Genomic DNA, 18,686 nt, shown 5'->3' with positions numbered 1-18,686 from the left:
GCCTCAGATAAAGAATTACTAAAAAAAAATGACTGAAACTTAAATTATCTTTGAAACACGAGTGAATGGAACTGTGTGTGAAACATGCATACTAGTTGCTTTCAGATGTACAAGTCTTAAAAAATTAACCAATCATAACAAAGCTCCACTTTAAACAGTTTTACAAGATAACTGTGTATTTCTCTTTCAAGACCACTATTTAACAATACATATACATAATCACTACACCTTAAACAAACCAATGATTAATACGAACTTAAGTTACTTTATTCAATGCAGTTTTTAGGATAGGTTACGTCATTTATATAAAGAGCACTAAATTGATTTACATTTTCTTTATTAATCAGATTTTTGTAAAATTCTGTTCTTTATTGACTGCATAAAATATCCATTTCCACACCAACAAACGCATATCTGCACCTTTTAAATATATAGAAAATAATGTTTGCTCACTAGAACTTTAATGTACACGGGTCTAAAATTACCCCTATTAATTTATAACCTACATTTTAGCTATGATGTATAGAGTTAGCATATTATTGATAATTAAATATCTATATCATTCCTATTAAATGTGGTGAAGGTCTTATGAAAACTGTACAGATAGCTTTATGAACTCAACACATGGAATATAAATCAACAGAAACAACTCATTACTGATATCATTGAACACTATTGTAAAATCCAAATATTTTGATGGGAATGTAATAATTTGGATTAAAATATCTTTCTATTTTTGTCATAAATAAAAAGCTAATATTTCAAATCATTAACAGGATGATACTAATTCTGCTGGGCAGAGGGCACAATGTTGTACTTGACAATGTAATGGCTACACTTTATAGCTGTTTACTCAAAATCACTCAAGAAATTTCAGTTTCTGGTAGCATTTAAAAAAAATAAATTTTTATAAGTACTTTTACAATAATCTTCCAACTTTTATCACAACAATTTGAATTATTAATTACTGTTCTAAGAAATAAGCATATCTAACTAAACTAAGCTTCTGTATTCTAAGTATGTACAGTACTCATAAACACAAACTGATTACTTATGAAAGGCAAATGGGAAGTTTTTTTTTGCATAATAATATAAACACCCAACCCTAGATCCCATGCTAGTAAACAGTAATGCAGATGCTTACTTTGTTGATAAAACCATACAGTACAAGTTCTTCAGCTAGAGCGCCAGAAGTATCTTGGGTGGTAACTTCACAGGATAACTGACGATGAATTTTGTCATCCATTTGAAGCAACAGAGTCATCTAGTCTCAGTTAAATAATAATCACAGCATTAAACATGTCAGTAGTTCTCACAGACTCTCAATATCATGTTATTTAACTCAACTAGTAATAGAAGTGGTTGATTAATTTCACATAATTGATTACCTATGAGCATTGATTACACTGATTAATGTCACAAACATAATCTACTGATATAAGTTAGTGTTTTCAATTATTCCAACTATCCAAGTAATCAAAATATTAGTTAATACTACTTCTGTGAGAACGACTGTGGAGAACAGCATGAATGCATTTTGCTCGTACACAACTCAATGTGAGGGTGTGGCATAATGATGCCTGTTGTTGACATTTACCTTGTGTATCAAAATAAAAGTTTAGCTTTAACTTAATATATTGCTTATTATTTACAAGTTGCAAACATAATCAGTGTTACTTAGTGTAAGACTTTAATAAATAACAAATTAAAGCAAGTTGATATTCATTATTCTGTTATTTTCTGAATAATTTGCTTATTTAACTATGGTTTTCAGAAATTACTGAACAAGGATTAATAACAGTCTAACAATATGTAATACCATTAAGTCATTAATCTATTTATACAAATAGGACTTCTGTTTAATTACAACTAGTTCCAGCTAGATAGGAAACACTGAATAGTCAAAACAGGGGTCTGGATGTTGTTAAGTGCCACTTAAACACTGACTAGTTTAACAAGCTTTAAGTTGTTTGATTTATTGATTTATCAGCATGCAAGTGCATTTCCAGTTTTTCTAAACTTCTGTCTGTATCAATAACTTCTCACTCAAAAGCTAGTTTTTTTAATACTATAAAATTGTTAACTATTTAACTAGAGAAGTTTCAAAATTCTTTAAAGATTTTTTCATATCATTACAATATTAATATTTCTTAGTCTTAACCTCTCAGACTGCATTTGAAAGTTCAAGTCAAGGAATTAAAAACATACAACTGCATGTAAGCATGACAATCATGTGTGAGGTGTCCCACACTTCTGGTAATGTTTTCAATACTGCTCACATTGTTTTTGTATGTGGCAATCACAATAGGGGCTATTTCAAGTTTCCAGGTGTTTTAAATGGTTTTCCAAGAAGCATGGGAAACCTGTTTAATTAAAAAATATTAAATCCACAAAACTTGCTAAACTACTTACCCTAAATGTATGGAAATGGAGAGATGCCACTTTCAGATATGAAACTAACTGTGGAGTTTTTATTTCTTTAATGAAGTAGTGCAGAATGCGATTAAACATTTTGCATCATTCTGTGTGAATTTCAAGTTCTCAAATAAGTAAAAAAGTTATTTCACTTTGATCATTGCTCTAAGAACCTATATTTGGCCAAATCTATTTTAAATGAAGACATCAACTTCTGGTTTAACTATAAGAACAATACACACAAAATTATATGTGTGGAATATAATTCTACACAGAAAAAGCAGAAGTCTTCCCAAGTTAGAAAGGGATCAGTTTATACTCTGTGAAATCTTAATTAAATTTTTCAATTAATTAGACATCAGTCTAGAACTAGTAAGTCCAAACAATGACTCAAGTAACTGTCTGTTTCTTTTTATGATACTACCTTCACTAATCTAAACAATTATTTGACATTAATTATAAAATGTAATTGTATATGTATAAATATTAGAATGAATCACCCAACATACCAGAAGATTCTCCCCGGTTTCTTGAGGCTTAATATTGCACACTAGGGTGACAATTCGCCTAGTTTCTACATCTGCCAGCTCTGGTGAAGAGGATTTCACGGATTCTGATGCAACAGGGGAATGGGGTCGAGCCCTTGCCACAGGAAGGTGTGTCATAGCAAAGGCAGTAAGTGGATATATGCCACTTCTAGATAAGAGAATAACAGAAGGCTAGTTTGTTACACGGAAAAAGAGGGAAAGTAAAGCAACAGTAAAATTTCTTAAATAAGTAAGTTGAAAGGTTTTCAATAGATTTACAAACTATATTGTAAATATTATACACAAAAAAATAACTACAAATATGAGGATATATATACAAGATTTTCCAAAAATTCAGAATGTTTAAATCTATTTTTGCTTTTCAAAGAAATGAGAAAAAGTTGTATAAGTTCTAAGATAATTAGCAGAAAAGATAAACATAGTTAAGTAATGTGATCCACAGATGTAACATCATATGAGGTCAAACAACTTCTTAGCACTAAATATATTTCTAAAAAGAACAAATTTGTGTAGCATTTATGTCTACTGTGGGAGCAGGGCAACTACCACCTTTATATAGTTAACTTTTGACTAGATAGGTCATGGGCACCAAACTAGCTTTTATTAAAGAAAATAAAAAAACAATATTACAAATGGGTTCTAAAATTTGTGTATATGTTATTATATAACATATTTATGGATCTGAGTAATCCAGATCAAAAAATTACTCAGATCCTTTGATTGACAGTTGCCTGACGGCAGTTGTCCTAGACTTGTCTGCTGTTTATTTGGCCCTTTAAATTGTCTTAGGGCTGCTCATAATAATAATAATAAAAGTATATCTGAATTAAACTTTCCATGATTATTTTGGTATAAATGGTTCTATCTGACCTTTTATTCCTTCAAATATGACAATGTTAACAGACATTGCTCACAGTTCAGCTCTAAAATGTTGACTTCTTGACTTCATAGCTTTATACAAATAGCTCAGCTTTTTTTCTATTACCAAGATTTATCCAGAAACAAAATCTGAACAGTTTCATATGTGGGAAGTATAAACACCTGGAAAATGTTAACACTATTTTCACATCAACTTACATTAAAGAACTTTTACCTGACATCCTCCAGAAACTTTTCTAGTTCTAGCTTTGGAGCATCACTCCGACAAAATACGACTCCCGGCCTTTTATCTTTATGCTGGATCTCTCCAATAACATCATCTTTACTACATCTTGATTTAAAAGCTTCATCTGTGAGCTGATCAGGCTGGAAAGCTAGTTTATAATATGCAAGAAATGTTTTTATTAAACTGGAAACATTTAATAAAACAATGTAATTAAGTCAATATTATGAAATATTGATCTTAAGAGTGAAAAATGAGTCATTAAGCTGAAGTGACATTCTAATTTCTAAAATTTTTTTTAACCTTAAAAAATCTGAATTCCAAATATTGTTAAAAAAACAAACAAAAACCACCTAGTTCAGTAAGGAAATTAGATTAGCCAAAGACTTACATGCATGGTTGACTATAGTGTGAGCTGTAAGAAGACGAAGGGAATGCACCTCAAATATTAGGGGATGGAAAAGCAGCTCCCTTGCTTTTGGTCGATCATTTGGGTTTTTACTGAGACACTTTCGAATAAAGTCCTTTAAAGGATAAAAAAAATGTCATCATGACCTTATAATCAGGCACATTCTGTTTAATATTCACACAAATAAACATTGATACTTCCCAAAGTACCTTTTGTAGAGGATCCTCAAGAGATTCTATGGTCTTATTTATAACTTCACTGCTAATCTGTGTTCCTGACTCTCCATTTCCTGGAATTTCTAAAGCTGCCATCTACAAAAAAATACATAATTGACAAATCTCACATAAACTTTGCAAACACTACACAAAGTTAAGTAGCTGCTGAAAATTCTGTTCAACTGTTTGAGTGATTTCAGAATAAGAATGATAAGTTAAATTACATCATGTTTTATTGGTCATATATATAAATAAATAGCTTACACACTATTGATTACATTAACTGTTAATAGATGATTAAATCAGCACTATAAAACAATAATGAATTACAAATCGAAATACCATTATCGGTCCTGGTTGTCAACTTATTGTCATAACAGATAATGTTTGTGGTAATAACACCCAAATGCATTGGGGATATCCCATCTATCAGACAAAATCCAAACGCTGATGGTTTTATGTTGTAATTTTACTAGTTCAGAAATATCTGCACATACCTCTAAGGCACACATTCCAAAGGAATAGATGTCCACTGCTTGTGTTACTAATGAGACTGAAATTTAAAAGAAAACAAAATTACTGTTGAAGGTAAAAGTAATTTAGTATTTACGTGTACATAAACAGTGAAATAATATTTTACAATTATGTGACACTGATGTACAAGTTGTAAGATCTAGGACATAATACAGTTAGCCTCTGGCACATCACAGATTTTCAATCATTTACATTTGAACCTTCATATTTAAAGATGTTACATACAAAGGAAACGTGTTATCAAGAATAAACGCATGCCAACTCTACAAAACTGAATTTCTGTAATAAATTGATTGTTAATCTATATCACTGACCAATCTAAGCTTATAAGAGCTGACATTTCTAAAAACTCCTGTCTTGAGGTGTTCATGATACAGGTTTTGCTACTTAATACGAGGATTTATATACATTTTCATTTTACAAATTATTCTTTAAGGATGTTGAAATGGCAGACTGTTAACAGTAAGTCATACACTTACTAGTACCATTATCTGTAACTTTAAATATCTTATACAGAGATACATAAATGGAACTTCCAAAGTTTGCTGTAAACGAACATCTTCAAAATTTCAGAAGTTGGATTTAAAAATAATTTCACACATTTTTTGAGCATTTCTGTAATCGAACATGTAACTTGCATTTATAAAAGTATCATATTTATAGCTACACTGCTAGTCAGTTAATTTTATTGGTTCTTGTTACAATATATACAGTATTAAAAAAACTTCAAGTAAATTATCATATTAGTGGTATCTTAAAAACTGGAATAAATATTCTGTAGTTGCAATCTGACTTATGAGCAGTTGTCACTCAATAAATGTGGAACAAAGTGTAAAAGCAACCAACACCAGTGTCTGTGTAATAGGTAACACTTTATGTTAGAATGACTAACTGCTTGTAGCACATTCATTCTAGTCAAATTTTCACACAGTTCTGTACACAATTTCCTGTTAAATCTCCAAGTATGTGGCTAACACAACACAGACAGGATAAAGGTGCATATAATTCAGAGGACAGCACAACTAACACAGTTATAGTTAAATATATTACAGCTAGACTTAAAAAAGCATTACTAATCTAACTTTATAAGCTAGTATTGTCAAACAAAAAAGTTATTATATTCAAAATATGTTATTTTATTGACACATGAAACAGACGTAAGCAAATAAAAAATAATTAAGTTTTAAGATGCCAACTATATATAGATATATTGATACCTGTAAACTTTGGTCCCTCAATTAGTTCCAGCATTTGCTTAAATGTTGGCTCAAAAAATGTTTATAGTTCAAGGAATGGCACTACTTCAGAAAAAAAATATCCATCATTATATTTTATTAATGAAATACAATCATATAAAATAAAGAACGTAACTTTTTTTTGAAGACAAATTCAGTCTTAAGAAATTTCCTCTACTTTCTGCTGATATTTTTTTCCCCAAGATGAAAAAAAAAAGACAGGTTAAAATAAATCCAAACTATTAATTTCATTAATGGCTGTTTCTATAAAGAAATTTATTTATAACTCTCCTATTTCTCTCTTTTTTTAGAAAAATTTCCATGGAAATTTTTCAGCAGAGAAAGTGTTTACAATTAGTTAAAAGCTACACTAACTTTTAATGAAGAGATTTTTCTGAAAGATAATAATGCAGACTTTTGAGTTCTAGGATTAGTTTTATAGAATAGAAACAGACATTAATAAGCTGATACTTCAAGAAGAAAGAAGTTAGCAGAAAGTGGACACATACATGGTACTGACTTACTTCCAAACTCGGGAGCTATAAAGTGAACATTGGAAATGTCTTGTCTCCAGGTTTTCACATGTCGGTGAATAGCATCAGGAGCCACTGTTAAAAGAACATCAGTCCAAGATTGTAAGGAATATGACAAAAAAATGACCACTCCATAAGCGTTTTGTTTAAACAAGTGCAGTTTCACACACTAAAGAACTAATGATAAAATTCCACTAAGTCTAAACAACAAAGTATTTTTACAAAAATTCTAGTAGCAAGATGATTCCTTTTACTAAAGTAAAGGTAAGTCAGTTTTAGTATTTGTCATGACTATAAAAACAGAGAAGTACTTAGAGGGGCACTCAGTAGAGCACATACCTCCGCCACGTAGCACTGATTGTATTCAGCTCTAAAAAAATATGAAAATGTGTCGGTATGTCTGTCGTTATTAATAGACATGGATCATTTTTGGCAGAACAATGAGGAATAATATTATACACGTGTCCACCAAGTTTTACCAAAATCTGATGATTATTGACTGAGTTATAGAGCAAAAATAGTGTGAAAAATTGGTCCACATGTTAACAGAAAAGGATTTTTCTGATTTTTAGGACCTTACTGTGATCTTGACCCCTCCAAAAACTAGTCACTTCTAAGGTAAGTCATAGTCCAAACGTATATCAACTTTCATCCATATCAATTCAGCAGTTTGAGAAATCTTGCTGACAAACACACACAGGGGGGTGGGTGTGAAAACATAACCTCTGTCGACCTTTGGTGGCAAAGGTAACAATAATAATTTTGTAAACAATAACTACTAGATTGGTTTTACTTATAAACTTGCCTAAAATCTGCTAATGAATATTTCATAATGCTTAAATCCATTATAAAAAAAAAACTTTACATATCCTTTTAAAACAAATATTCAAAACTCAATCAATAATTTATGATAGAAACAGAGCATAATTCCAGCAGTTTAACAACAAAAATATACTTAACATTTTCCTTTCCTTATGATGATGCAGTTGCATGCAACTAAATTATTACGTTAAAAAAAAATATATATATATATTCTCTGTAAAACTCAAAAGTTAAAATAACCTTCAATATAAAACATAACATTAAGTTACATTAGACATAAGCACATTAAGTCCTGAAAGCAAATAAAATGATAAAATAAAAATAAATTATGAATTATTATTTTATTGCCAATAGTTTTGTAAGTTTGTTACACAGCTTCCATAAACTTACAACCAACATTCCACAAATTCAGTTTGATGAATAGAGCTGACTGTAAAATAATCATGGTAGTCCAACATTTGAAAAAAACAAATATGAGTATAAAAAAGCTGCATCATTAAAACAAGTAAATGATAATTTCAAGAAAAACTGCTAGTTCTTACCAGACCCAATTTTGACAAGTCCATCATGTTGAATGAAAATAGTGTCACATGTTAAGTTTCCATGGATTATTGGAGGTGAACAGGAATGTAAGTAGCTTGTAAAAATAGAGAAAAAAATAACCTTACCATCAACAAAAAATTGGTATAGAATTTTAAATAAAGTAACAACTTAAAGATACTGTAAAAAACATTTTTCACCAGGAAAAGTAATTGTTATTAAACAATAAAATTTTGAAGTTATAAATTAATTTATTATTATAAGTTATAATTTTCCTACATAGAAAATGTATTTCAAAAAGATACTTACCTTGTCTCACATAATAGCTTTTCTCAGTTATCACTGCACTCTCAAATTTTTTGCTCACCACTAGTCTTGATACTCTCACCAGCCCCCATATGTTTAACATGGTTCAGCTACACCATAACATGTAAATAATCCCGCAACAACCCTCCACCAATAGGAATGAGACACATTCTCCTCACATAGTTATCACTTCCTGAATTATAGTCTAACCTTACTTCGAAGATTAGGCACCAAGAACAAAACACTGGAGGTGGAGAGTAAGGGTGGGAAGTGTGAGCATAGGTATCTATCAGAGATGCATTTTCTGTATTGGAAAATTTCTGATACAATACCTTATCTCCACTTACACAATAGCTAGAATCCCACATTTATCTGGTGGAGGGGCCAGTGCAACCTAGATTAACCGCTTTCAAAATGTATAGAAAGAGAACCTAGGCAGTATGACATCTCTGTGGGAGACTGCACCACATCTGAACCAGATATACTCTTTGTCCTTGATGAAAAACAGTCGCTAAATGGGCTGCAATGAGGCTCATACGATAAATAGCGGGCATATGCCTAAAAAATAGTGGACAGGGTAAGTTCCTGACATAGCTGGGAAAATAACTCCAAACTCAAACCACTGGAAATGGGAATGACACAAAGTCCCCAGAAGGAGGATGTCCTCGACCAATGGAGGCTAAACATGCCAATGGTGTAAAGTGGCTATGGTGCATCAAACCATGATTGGGAGATCAACTCCAGCCTAAAATTGTAGGAACCGAGATTGATACTTCCCGTTCCCAGAAGGAAGAGGTCCTCAGCTCATCGGGAGATCAACTCCATCCTCAAACTGCTGAGATCAGGAAAGGAAGATCCAGTCCCCAGAAGGAGGAGGTCCTCAACTAATTCAATCCAGATGCACCCCTAATACAAAATGATGATGGCAAGTTGGGCTGCAATATAGAGATCAACTCTATCCTCAAACCAGTGAAACCAGGAATGATATGTCCAGTCCCAGAAAGGAAGAGGCCTTCAATCAATCGAATCCAGATGCACCCCTAATGCAAAATGATTATGGCATGCCAGACTGCAATCAGGAGATAAACTCCATCCTCAAAACTCTAGGGACCGGAACTGAATCATCCTGTTCCTGGAAAGTGGAGGTCCTCAACCAATGTGAGAGATCAACTCCATCCAAAACCCATGGCACCAGGGATTAATCATCTGTCCCATGGTAGAAAGGAGGTCCTCAACCATTCATCTCACTTGTGAGGACTCATGTTGTTTGGTCTGGGTCTAATCCAAAACCAGACTATCTGGGAATTGACATTCAGACAGTAGTATCTGCATTTATTGGTGGATAAACTTAATTTCATAACTAGGCAGCAAAGGAATTTTTATCCATGCCATGGTAGGAGGAAGGTTTTACACCATCTATGCTGGCAGTACACCACCACCCTATCATCATCTGCTTGGAATTGAACACACTTAAGAGCTGGTAAGTGGTAAGAGTCCAGGGGGATGCAGCACCTGAAACAGTGCACTGAGTGACCATGAAACCTATTTTGAAAAGAAGATTGATCCAGATTTCGTCAATGGATCGGTAAGAATGGGCAGCAATCCTCATCTGCTTTACTCATGCTAGTCCATAAGTGTACGGTCTGGGACAAACATACTTATTATACAAAACACTGCGAGGAAGATCCTACGAACAGCCTTACAGAACACCCAATTTCAATAGTGCGTGTTGTAAACCTTAAAGGCCGTACAGTGCAGGATTGAGAATAAGTATACCTGGAAAGGCAACATTCACCACAGAGTGGGATCCAACAAGAAACAAATAACGAGGACTTTGAAAGTGAAAAATATAGAAATCTTACCCACTCACAGTTGTACTGAGCAAGACGACAGCAACAGGAGGCAGACGATATTTGGTTCACAAGGAGACGGCTAAAAGATGGAAACAGTGTGCCACGAACATGTGAGGGTGGTCCACATGTGGGCCTGGATGATATCCAAAGTACGATGAAAACAAGCAGACATAGTGAAATAATGGATTTGGTAATAGGAAACATGGCAGAGGTGATGGTCATAGATGGACAAAAAAGAATACACTAATTACTTGGTGAATCCTACCTGTAGGGGTAATGGGGGAAAGGTCTCTAGATATGGAAGAATTCCAGTGGATAAAGAGAGGGGAATGCGAACCACAGAAGCATTGCATACTACATAAGATGGCAAAGCATGGACTGGACACAGGAGGAGATCCGGATAGGAGAAGGAATACAAGTAGAAAATAGGAATAAGATGAAATTACCTTCACGAATAGCAGAGGTCTTGGGAAGGAAGGCTCTATCTGGGTAAAGGAGGACACAGGTGCTGTGGTAACAAATACATGAGGCATCAATAGCAAATACATCTGACTGACAATGTCCTGAAGCTAAAAAAGAGAATGAAATAAGTTTTTTAAGGTAAGGTGGTACAGGGAACAAGTCACTAAAGGTTCAAAAGGGGGAATGGACAGGGTAAGGGAGGACAAAGTATCTGTAAAGATAGGGACATAAGGGATATGACGGTAGGAGAAAATATGGTGGAACTTGGAAAAAGCAGAAGATAGAGGACAGGGCTACCCAACAGCTTGCAATGGTCGACACAGGATTGTGCCTTTTCAACTGCTAGCTCCATGGACCATAGACAAACTAGAAATGGTTGGGCCTGACTTAGGTAGGAGCTGAAAAAGACCCCAAGACAAACAAGATATTGAGTTGGGATCAGTACAGATTTCTCTACCTTGATCAACCAACCCACAAGTGCAGCTTCTTTGAAAAGAAACTGAGAGTGGCAGGAAGATACTGCCAATGATGGAGCTAGAAGAAACCAGTCATCCATGTAATGATGCGACCAAAGCCTCTGGGAGCGGATTCATCTGGCAAAATCTTTGACTACTCAAAAAATATGTAGGGGCTAAGGAGAGGCCAAATGGAAGAGATCGAAACTGGTAGACCCAACCCCCCATGGACAAATTGAAGAAAATGACGAGATGCTGGGGATATGGAGGTAAGCACTGGATACATGTCAAACTTTGTCATCTTCTGCAAACCTGGAGTAAAAGCCCATCGAAGTGACAAAAACAATATCATGGTGAAATAAGGAATGTCTGAAAAGCAGTTCACACAGGAAAGATTGATGATAGGTTGCCATTCCCCAGTCTTTCTGGGGACAACAAACAATCAGAAATAGAACCCATGGCTAAGCTGAGCCACAGATTCTATAGTACTCTTGGATAGAAGGTTCTGAATCATCTCTGACAGACACTGCCAGGACATAGGATCTTCTGGGAGAAGAAAAGGAACTGCAAAAGGAGATAAGAGAGGAGGAAAGTGAAAAAGTGAGAGTCCTTCTGATAAGACAACAGCCAAGAATCTGTGGTGAATGTCCTTCAAAGGTGGATGAAATTGTACAGCCTGGCCCCCACAAGTCCTGTACCTACCTGATAGACACTGATACCATGTACAGTAGATGGGGTGGCAGCAAAGAATATGGGGACATGACTCAGAAACACAGGTAGAAGGAACAGGCAAGGGAACAGAAGTGGAGGGACAGGAAACAGGAAAAGGAGCAGGAGAACATTGGGACAGGCATGTGGCAAGGGGGAATATGGAAGAATGGAGACAGGCTTACTCTACATGAGACTCCAAGGACTCGAGGGAGACCCCCAAAAATGGACTGAAGAAAAAATGAGCCTTGCATAAGACTCTTAAAAAGGTGAGGGAGGGGCAAACAAACCTATGTCAGAATGGCATCTCTGCCTAACAAATCCCAACAACATAGAAACTAAGTGTGAAGAAAAAGAGCCAAGGATGACAAATGCGCTAACATGGATAACAATAAGGAATAGCCATCCCCAAAAAAACCCACAGAGGAATGATGAACAGCCTCAGACAAAAGGTGAATGTAAAGAGAGGTAACGTAGGAAGAAGGTTAATGTTTAAAATGGTGGGAAAATTAAGCCTGTGAAAAATGAACTGAAGTGTCAGGTCTAAACCCCAAACTGGGATTAAAGAAATTAGCTGTTGAGAATCCCAAAACAGATTTGAATCTTAATGATAGCCTAAGCATGAGCATCTGAAGTGCAGGGGGAGGGGGCAAGACATGCTAATTCCCAAGTGTAATTGTTTTCCAACTGCTCAGCATAAACATGGATATCAGGAGAGGGAGGAAATAAAATAGTTGCAACAAGGGGACAGTTCATACAACACAGAGGATAAGGATAAAACACAACAAACCAATGTTACGAAGTCCACAAAATCTGATGAAGGTCTATGTGCATCAATCACACCTGCATGAGATTGCACAGTAAAGGAAGAAGGAGGGAAAAACCTATATGAATGACTACATTTCATAACATCTGAGTGCCAAACCTCCTCTGCTGATAATGTAACATCTGTGGTTATAAGAACAGTTGGTTGATCTAAGGTAGCAGTTGAAGAAGTCATAACAACAAACTGCAAATTCAAAACTGAACTGGAAGTGGATAAGTAATCCAAGATGAAAAGTCTTGGTAAACAAAAAATAAGTTGATGTCAAAAATTATAAAAAAATTTCACAAAAAACATAACTTGTATAGAACTGTTTTTAGACTACCAACATTTAAAAGTTAAGTACAAAACTAAGTTCAAAACCATGAGCAAATTTATAGCCAAATTTGAAAACTCAAAGCTTGGCAAGCAATACATCAAAACATTTGATTACCTAATTGAGAAGTCAGGTCAGATTCTATAATTCAAGGTATGATAGCTGTGTGAGAAGAATGTGTAGTGCTCCTATTGGTGCAAGGTTGTTACATGATTACTCACATGCTGCAGCACAGCCAAACCACATTAAACACATGGGGTAGATGGGAGTATCAAGGCTAATGGCAAGCAAAAAATATTTTACCATAAAGAGGGCAATAATAACTGAGAAAAGCTATTATGTGATAAGAGGCAAGGTATTGTATTCGAATTATTTTATTAGGGTACTAGGAAGCACAGTGACAGGCTATCTATACTGTGTCTGTTGTAGCAGGAGAGAGCCCTAAATTCTGGTGTTATAAGCCCTTAATTTACTGCTGAGTGGACATAAATTCTAAGAGAAATTTTAGAAGAATAAAGTACAATGACAGAAATAAATAAAGCTACATCATTCATTAATAGTTTGGAAGAGGTGGTGAAAAAAATACAAACAACTGTGTATGTGTGTGTAATACATATTTTTAAACAAGGAAATAGGGATCAATTTAAGATTTTTGAATAGTGTTTCTTTTAGTTTTATTTAAATTTTAAAACCCAAAATAATAAAAAATCTGTTACTTTTTATACCTAGGCATACTTTATACTATTATTAAGAAATAAAGGCATTATGTAAAATACATTAATGACCAGTTAAGCAAGAACATTAGTGGAATAGTTTTTAAAATACCATTTTTGTGAATCAAAATCAAATTTGCCAAAAACAATACATCATTGCACAAAGAACAAAAAGATCATTTAATGAAACTGCAACACTAATTGAAGCTTGTGAAGTTCATATGTATGTATGTATTTATTCTTAAATGAGCAATAAAAACCCAGAAAATATTAACATATATATTTCATTATGATCTCACCTAAGAGCAGACAAGATCTGTGTACACCATCGTTTCCAAGCCTGAAAACAGATTACAAAGTGACAAATTACATTGTGATCACAGTTCTAAGCCAAATATCTGTATGTTAATCCTTGAATCTTTAAATTCTAATATAAATAAAAATATTATAGTGAATTTTTATCTTAATGATTTAATAACATGGATTTTCATTCAGAATTTTATTTGGTTACTGATGTTGCATATGAAGGCATAGTATATTTATAAACATGTTCTGGTTGTATTCCCCCCCCAAGATTTTTGTATAAACATGTGCATGTCCAAAATGGTACAGTTTTAAGAGGGCACCTAGCATTTTTCACAGCAAAAGTTGCCATCTAGAAATAAAACTCAAATTTCAAAAAATCTTAGGGAAGAGGGAGAGGAGTATGGATTTAAAGGGTGAAAAATCCTTGCCTATACATAATACATTGCATAATAAAGTTTTAAAAACGTTTTTTGACTAGCTACAAGCATATGGACAAAGGTATGTTTATATATTCTTTGAAATTGTATTTTACAATGTTTTAAGACAATAATTCTTTTCAATTTTTACATTTATGAACAAATGATTATTTTACAATGTAATGTTAACAATGTAGGTGTGACTAAATAATAAAAACTCAGAGATAAAGCTATCCAAAACCATTTCATTCAACTCTGCAACTAAAAGTCTCATCCTAATAATTAGTGGTAATGTTTGCAATAAATTAATGCATGCAATATCACATAAACAAGTTATAAAAATAAACGTAAGAAAACAATGTTTTGTTCAGCTAACAGCTATCATCATAAGTGTCAAAAAGATTTAACCTAAATACTCAATGAATATTGAAATTGTTGTGTCACCCAACCTTATAAAGTAAAATGCAAAAAAGAAACAAGCTATGATGTTCCTATAAGCTTGGCCACTAACTTTTATATCAGAAAAATAAAATGAATTCAAACAGGTACTTGCTTTATACATGGTTAGCCTTTTATTGTTCAGTAGACCTTGATTTTATCAAGATCAAATGACCAAAAGTTCTGTACGTCCTTGACACATGACAATACTTGAATCATACCTACCCATAGTTTTCCACTTTCTCATCTTCCAAGTGACTTATTTATGCATGCATCAAGGGATTCTTTTATTTCTACTTTCCACTCAATGCCAGATATATTTTGTGGTTGATGTGAAACTACATATCTCATGGTTGTTGGGAAGTAGGTGTGAATACAACAGGCTATGGATGGAGAAGGAATCCTTCAACACCAATTGATGGTTAGTGGAGTCTGGTATGAGAAATAAAAAAGCAGGATATATACGTACTATATAACAAGGATTAATCTGTATTTGAGAAGAAGTGGAGATAATGAGGCACTTTTTAAGAGTATGTGATAATTCACAAGAACTAATCCATTCTTTTAATACAACGACATTCAGAAGAAGCATTCTTCCCAGCAAAATACCTAGTTTGCCCAAGGAGCTAGTACCTGTTCTATTAGGCTTGAGGGACAGTAATCAAAGGTAGTATCAACAAGAGAGAAGTGGAGATATACGAGATGCAAAAATACTCTTTGTTGTTGAAGATGTTCAGTAGAGTAGACAAGACCATTTCTCATTTTAGTAAAATACGAATGGACAGCTCCAAGGGTAGAATAAATCTTATCTCTCATCATCCATACAGAAAAGACAAGCAAGCAAAATAAATTAGGTCACCTAGAGAAAATTGAAGAAGGCTAGGTAAATTTAAGGATTGGATCAACAATGAGGACAGTGGAATGAAAACATCATAAAGAAAATAACAACAAACCCAATCATAAGGTGAAACAGAGAAACAGTACAAAGATTCATAACAATATCCCTTTTTGCTCTGTTGTAATTCTATATGCAGCTTGCATATGGAAAAACAAGACAAATCTTGGAAAGCTAATTGCTCAAAGTAACATGGACTTAATCCGAGCAGCAGGACTTAACATAAGGTGTAAATAATATGTCTTAGACCCTCTAAACAATTCCATATGAACAAGATAACACTTATTAACTTGGATAGGACAGAGAAACGATTCAAGAATAAGGATCCTAAAGAACAGGCAAAATAATAGAAGAAAAACAACAGCTACCCTCCCAAGTAGTCCAAATTTTAGGAAAAAATGCTCTATCATGACACAAACACAGCAAATGCCTGGAAAATATAATGAATCCAGAACAAAGATCCAAGCGTCTCCTGCCTGAAGTGAGGATATGAAGAAAATATGACTGAAAAAACAGATAAGCAAAAAGCTCAAACAGTGGAGAAGTAAAACAATATTGAGATCCCAAAACGAACAGCACTGAGTCATAAGATGATGTTGAAATCAAAATACATAAAAAAGGGATGATGCTAGTGAAAACTAAGTAAGTGGCATCGCAATGTGGTCAATAAAATCAATCTTTATCCACAAATATAGAATGCTGAAAGACCTTTTTCATGAAAGAGATAATGGAAAAAGGATGCCATCAGCTGAACAGTGTGACAAAAGGAGACTGTGTGTTGATGACACAAGTGATGAAAATCAGTCCAACATGATTCATACACTATGAAGGAAGAGTATTGGCAAGACCTTGCTAACATATGAGCAACATGAGATGAGAATCCTGCTTGTCGCACAAAGGACCAGATAACAGCCAGCTGCAGAAATGTATTTTTCAAATCTCAGAGTGTAATATGGAGGTCTGATGTTGATGTAGAGATGTGGAACAAAGAAATTTCAGAGACAGGACATAAAATAAGAAGACAATAAGTTTATGGAGAGACATAAAATACTGATCATTAGATGTCCATGGCTATCACACACCAATGGAAAACAGATTAGTAAAGAGTCCATTCAGCAGGCAGAACCCCAAGTTCATTGAAAAGAGAGCTCTACCGGAGTGTTAAGCATCATCAGCAGATGAAAAACCTGAAGGTGAACATTGTGAGAGTAAAGCCACTATAACAGGCTGTTCGACATGGACTGACAGAATCTGTCTCTCCTTGATAACTGCTATATAATGCTACTGGATTATATGAATATAAATAACACTTATATTGAATATAGTAGGACTTATGTGTAGTGGAGCGAAGATAACATGTCCAGAGTTTAAGACTGATATGAGATGCTATCTTGATATAGACCCCAAGTGTCAGAAATGCACTGATCTAAAACTGTGCCTCAACCCTGAGATGCATCTGTAAAGATATCCCACAGTGTTCGATTTCCAATCAAACAAATGTAAAGGGAATCAACAGTGCATAGGGAGAGTGGCATAACCCATGATAACAAGTAACACTTCATTTTCTATTGAATCCCTTGAAGAGAGCACATAAACAACTCAGATGAGCAAAACCATAGTCCTCAAAGCAAAGAGGATGTCAAAAGTTGTATGGCACATGTAAGCTTGCATACTCTCAACTCTAAAATTCAATGAACCAAAAGAGGTTAAAGAGTCCCCTGAACAGTGTTGATCCAAAATCCCAGAGTAACCAAATAATGATTTGGAAGTACAGATGATCAACCCAAAAGATTTTGCCAATTAAGTGGTCAGACACGCATGTGTTGGAGACTGGATAGATGAAAAAGCTACTATATGCCAGTCATCCAGGTAATAATAAATATCTATACCAAGTCACTGTAGAAAACTGACAAGGCTATAAGTATCATTAAAAGACATATTAAGTCAAATCTAAACCAAAAGGAAATGCTTAAAATTGGTACACCACTATCTGATGGCAAACCCAAGAAACACAAGAGATGACTGGGATATGGGGATGTGTTGATAGACATCCCACAAATTTACCTTGGTAATCCAATGGTATTATCAAAAAATCTTTTTAAGCAGCCTCGTGTTCTCCTTTCAAAACATGACACAATGAGATTCAAATGGAGCAGGGAGAGATAAGATCTCAATTCAAAACAGAAGTTTCAAAATTAACAAAAGGGTTAACATGAAGGATAACAGTAAATTGTCAATTCACAGAGAAAGGCAGCTATGACATAAACAACAAATATGTCAACAACAAAAATATGGCTTTTGGTAGGATGGTAAAACTTAAGTACTCTCATGACTAATGCACAAATAAGTCACACGGAAAGTAGGAGAGTGGAGAACTATCGATAGGCATGATGCAAATATTACATTAACTCTTTCAGCATGAGCTCAGTCCCTGCATAAACATTTTGTGCTTGTTATAGTTTTCATGCTATATCTTTTTTATTAGTAAGCATATGTTAACGAAATTTGGCAGATTTTCAGTAAACATTACAATTATTTCATATGCAAAATAAAAAAAATTTTTTATTATGTCTTAAGGTTTGTAAAGCAATGTTTTTCTCATGCCTGTTTTTTATATATATCTAACATGCAGAGTAATTTTC

At 34.0% G+C, this 18,686-nt stretch overlaps 1 protein-coding gene across 2 annotated transcripts in view; it reads right to left on the bottom strand.

Annotated features, from left to right (window-relative positions):
- The window catches only part of LOC106460406 (nuclear receptor-binding protein-like), a 44,627-nt gene that overhangs the window by 5,908 nt on the left and 20,033 nt on the right, over positions 1-18,686 (bottom strand). The window contains exons 4-12 of one of the 2 annotated variants that reach the window (XM_013920103.2): positions 14,289-14,329; positions 8,356-8,450; positions 6,968-7,066; positions 5,187-5,242; positions 4,684-4,785; positions 4,457-4,589; positions 4,057-4,216; positions 2,925-3,111; positions 1,145-1,264 (exon numbers count right to left, since the gene is read on the bottom strand). In XM_013920103.2, coding sequence (XP_013775557.1) covers positions 1,145-1,264; positions 2,925-3,111; positions 4,057-4,216; positions 4,457-4,589; positions 4,684-4,785; positions 5,187-5,242; positions 6,968-7,066; positions 8,356-8,450; positions 14,289-14,329 — 993 coding nt within the window. The remainder of the gene's footprint in view (positions 1-1,144; positions 1,265-2,924; positions 3,112-4,056; positions 4,217-4,456; positions 4,590-4,683; positions 4,786-5,186; positions 5,243-6,967; positions 7,067-8,355; positions 8,451-14,288; positions 14,330-18,686) is intronic. The other variant, XM_013920110.2, reaches the window with a different exon arrangement.

This window comes from Limulus polyphemus, unplaced genomic scaffold (genome assembly GCF_000517525.1).
Source record: "Limulus polyphemus unplaced genomic scaffold, Limulus_polyphemus-2.1.2 Scaffold33, whole genome shotgun sequence".
NCBI classification, from domain to species: domain Eukaryota; kingdom Metazoa; phylum Arthropoda; class Merostomata; order Xiphosura; family Limulidae; genus Limulus; species Limulus polyphemus.
This window is presented reverse-complemented; position numbering and strand designations above follow the sequence as displayed.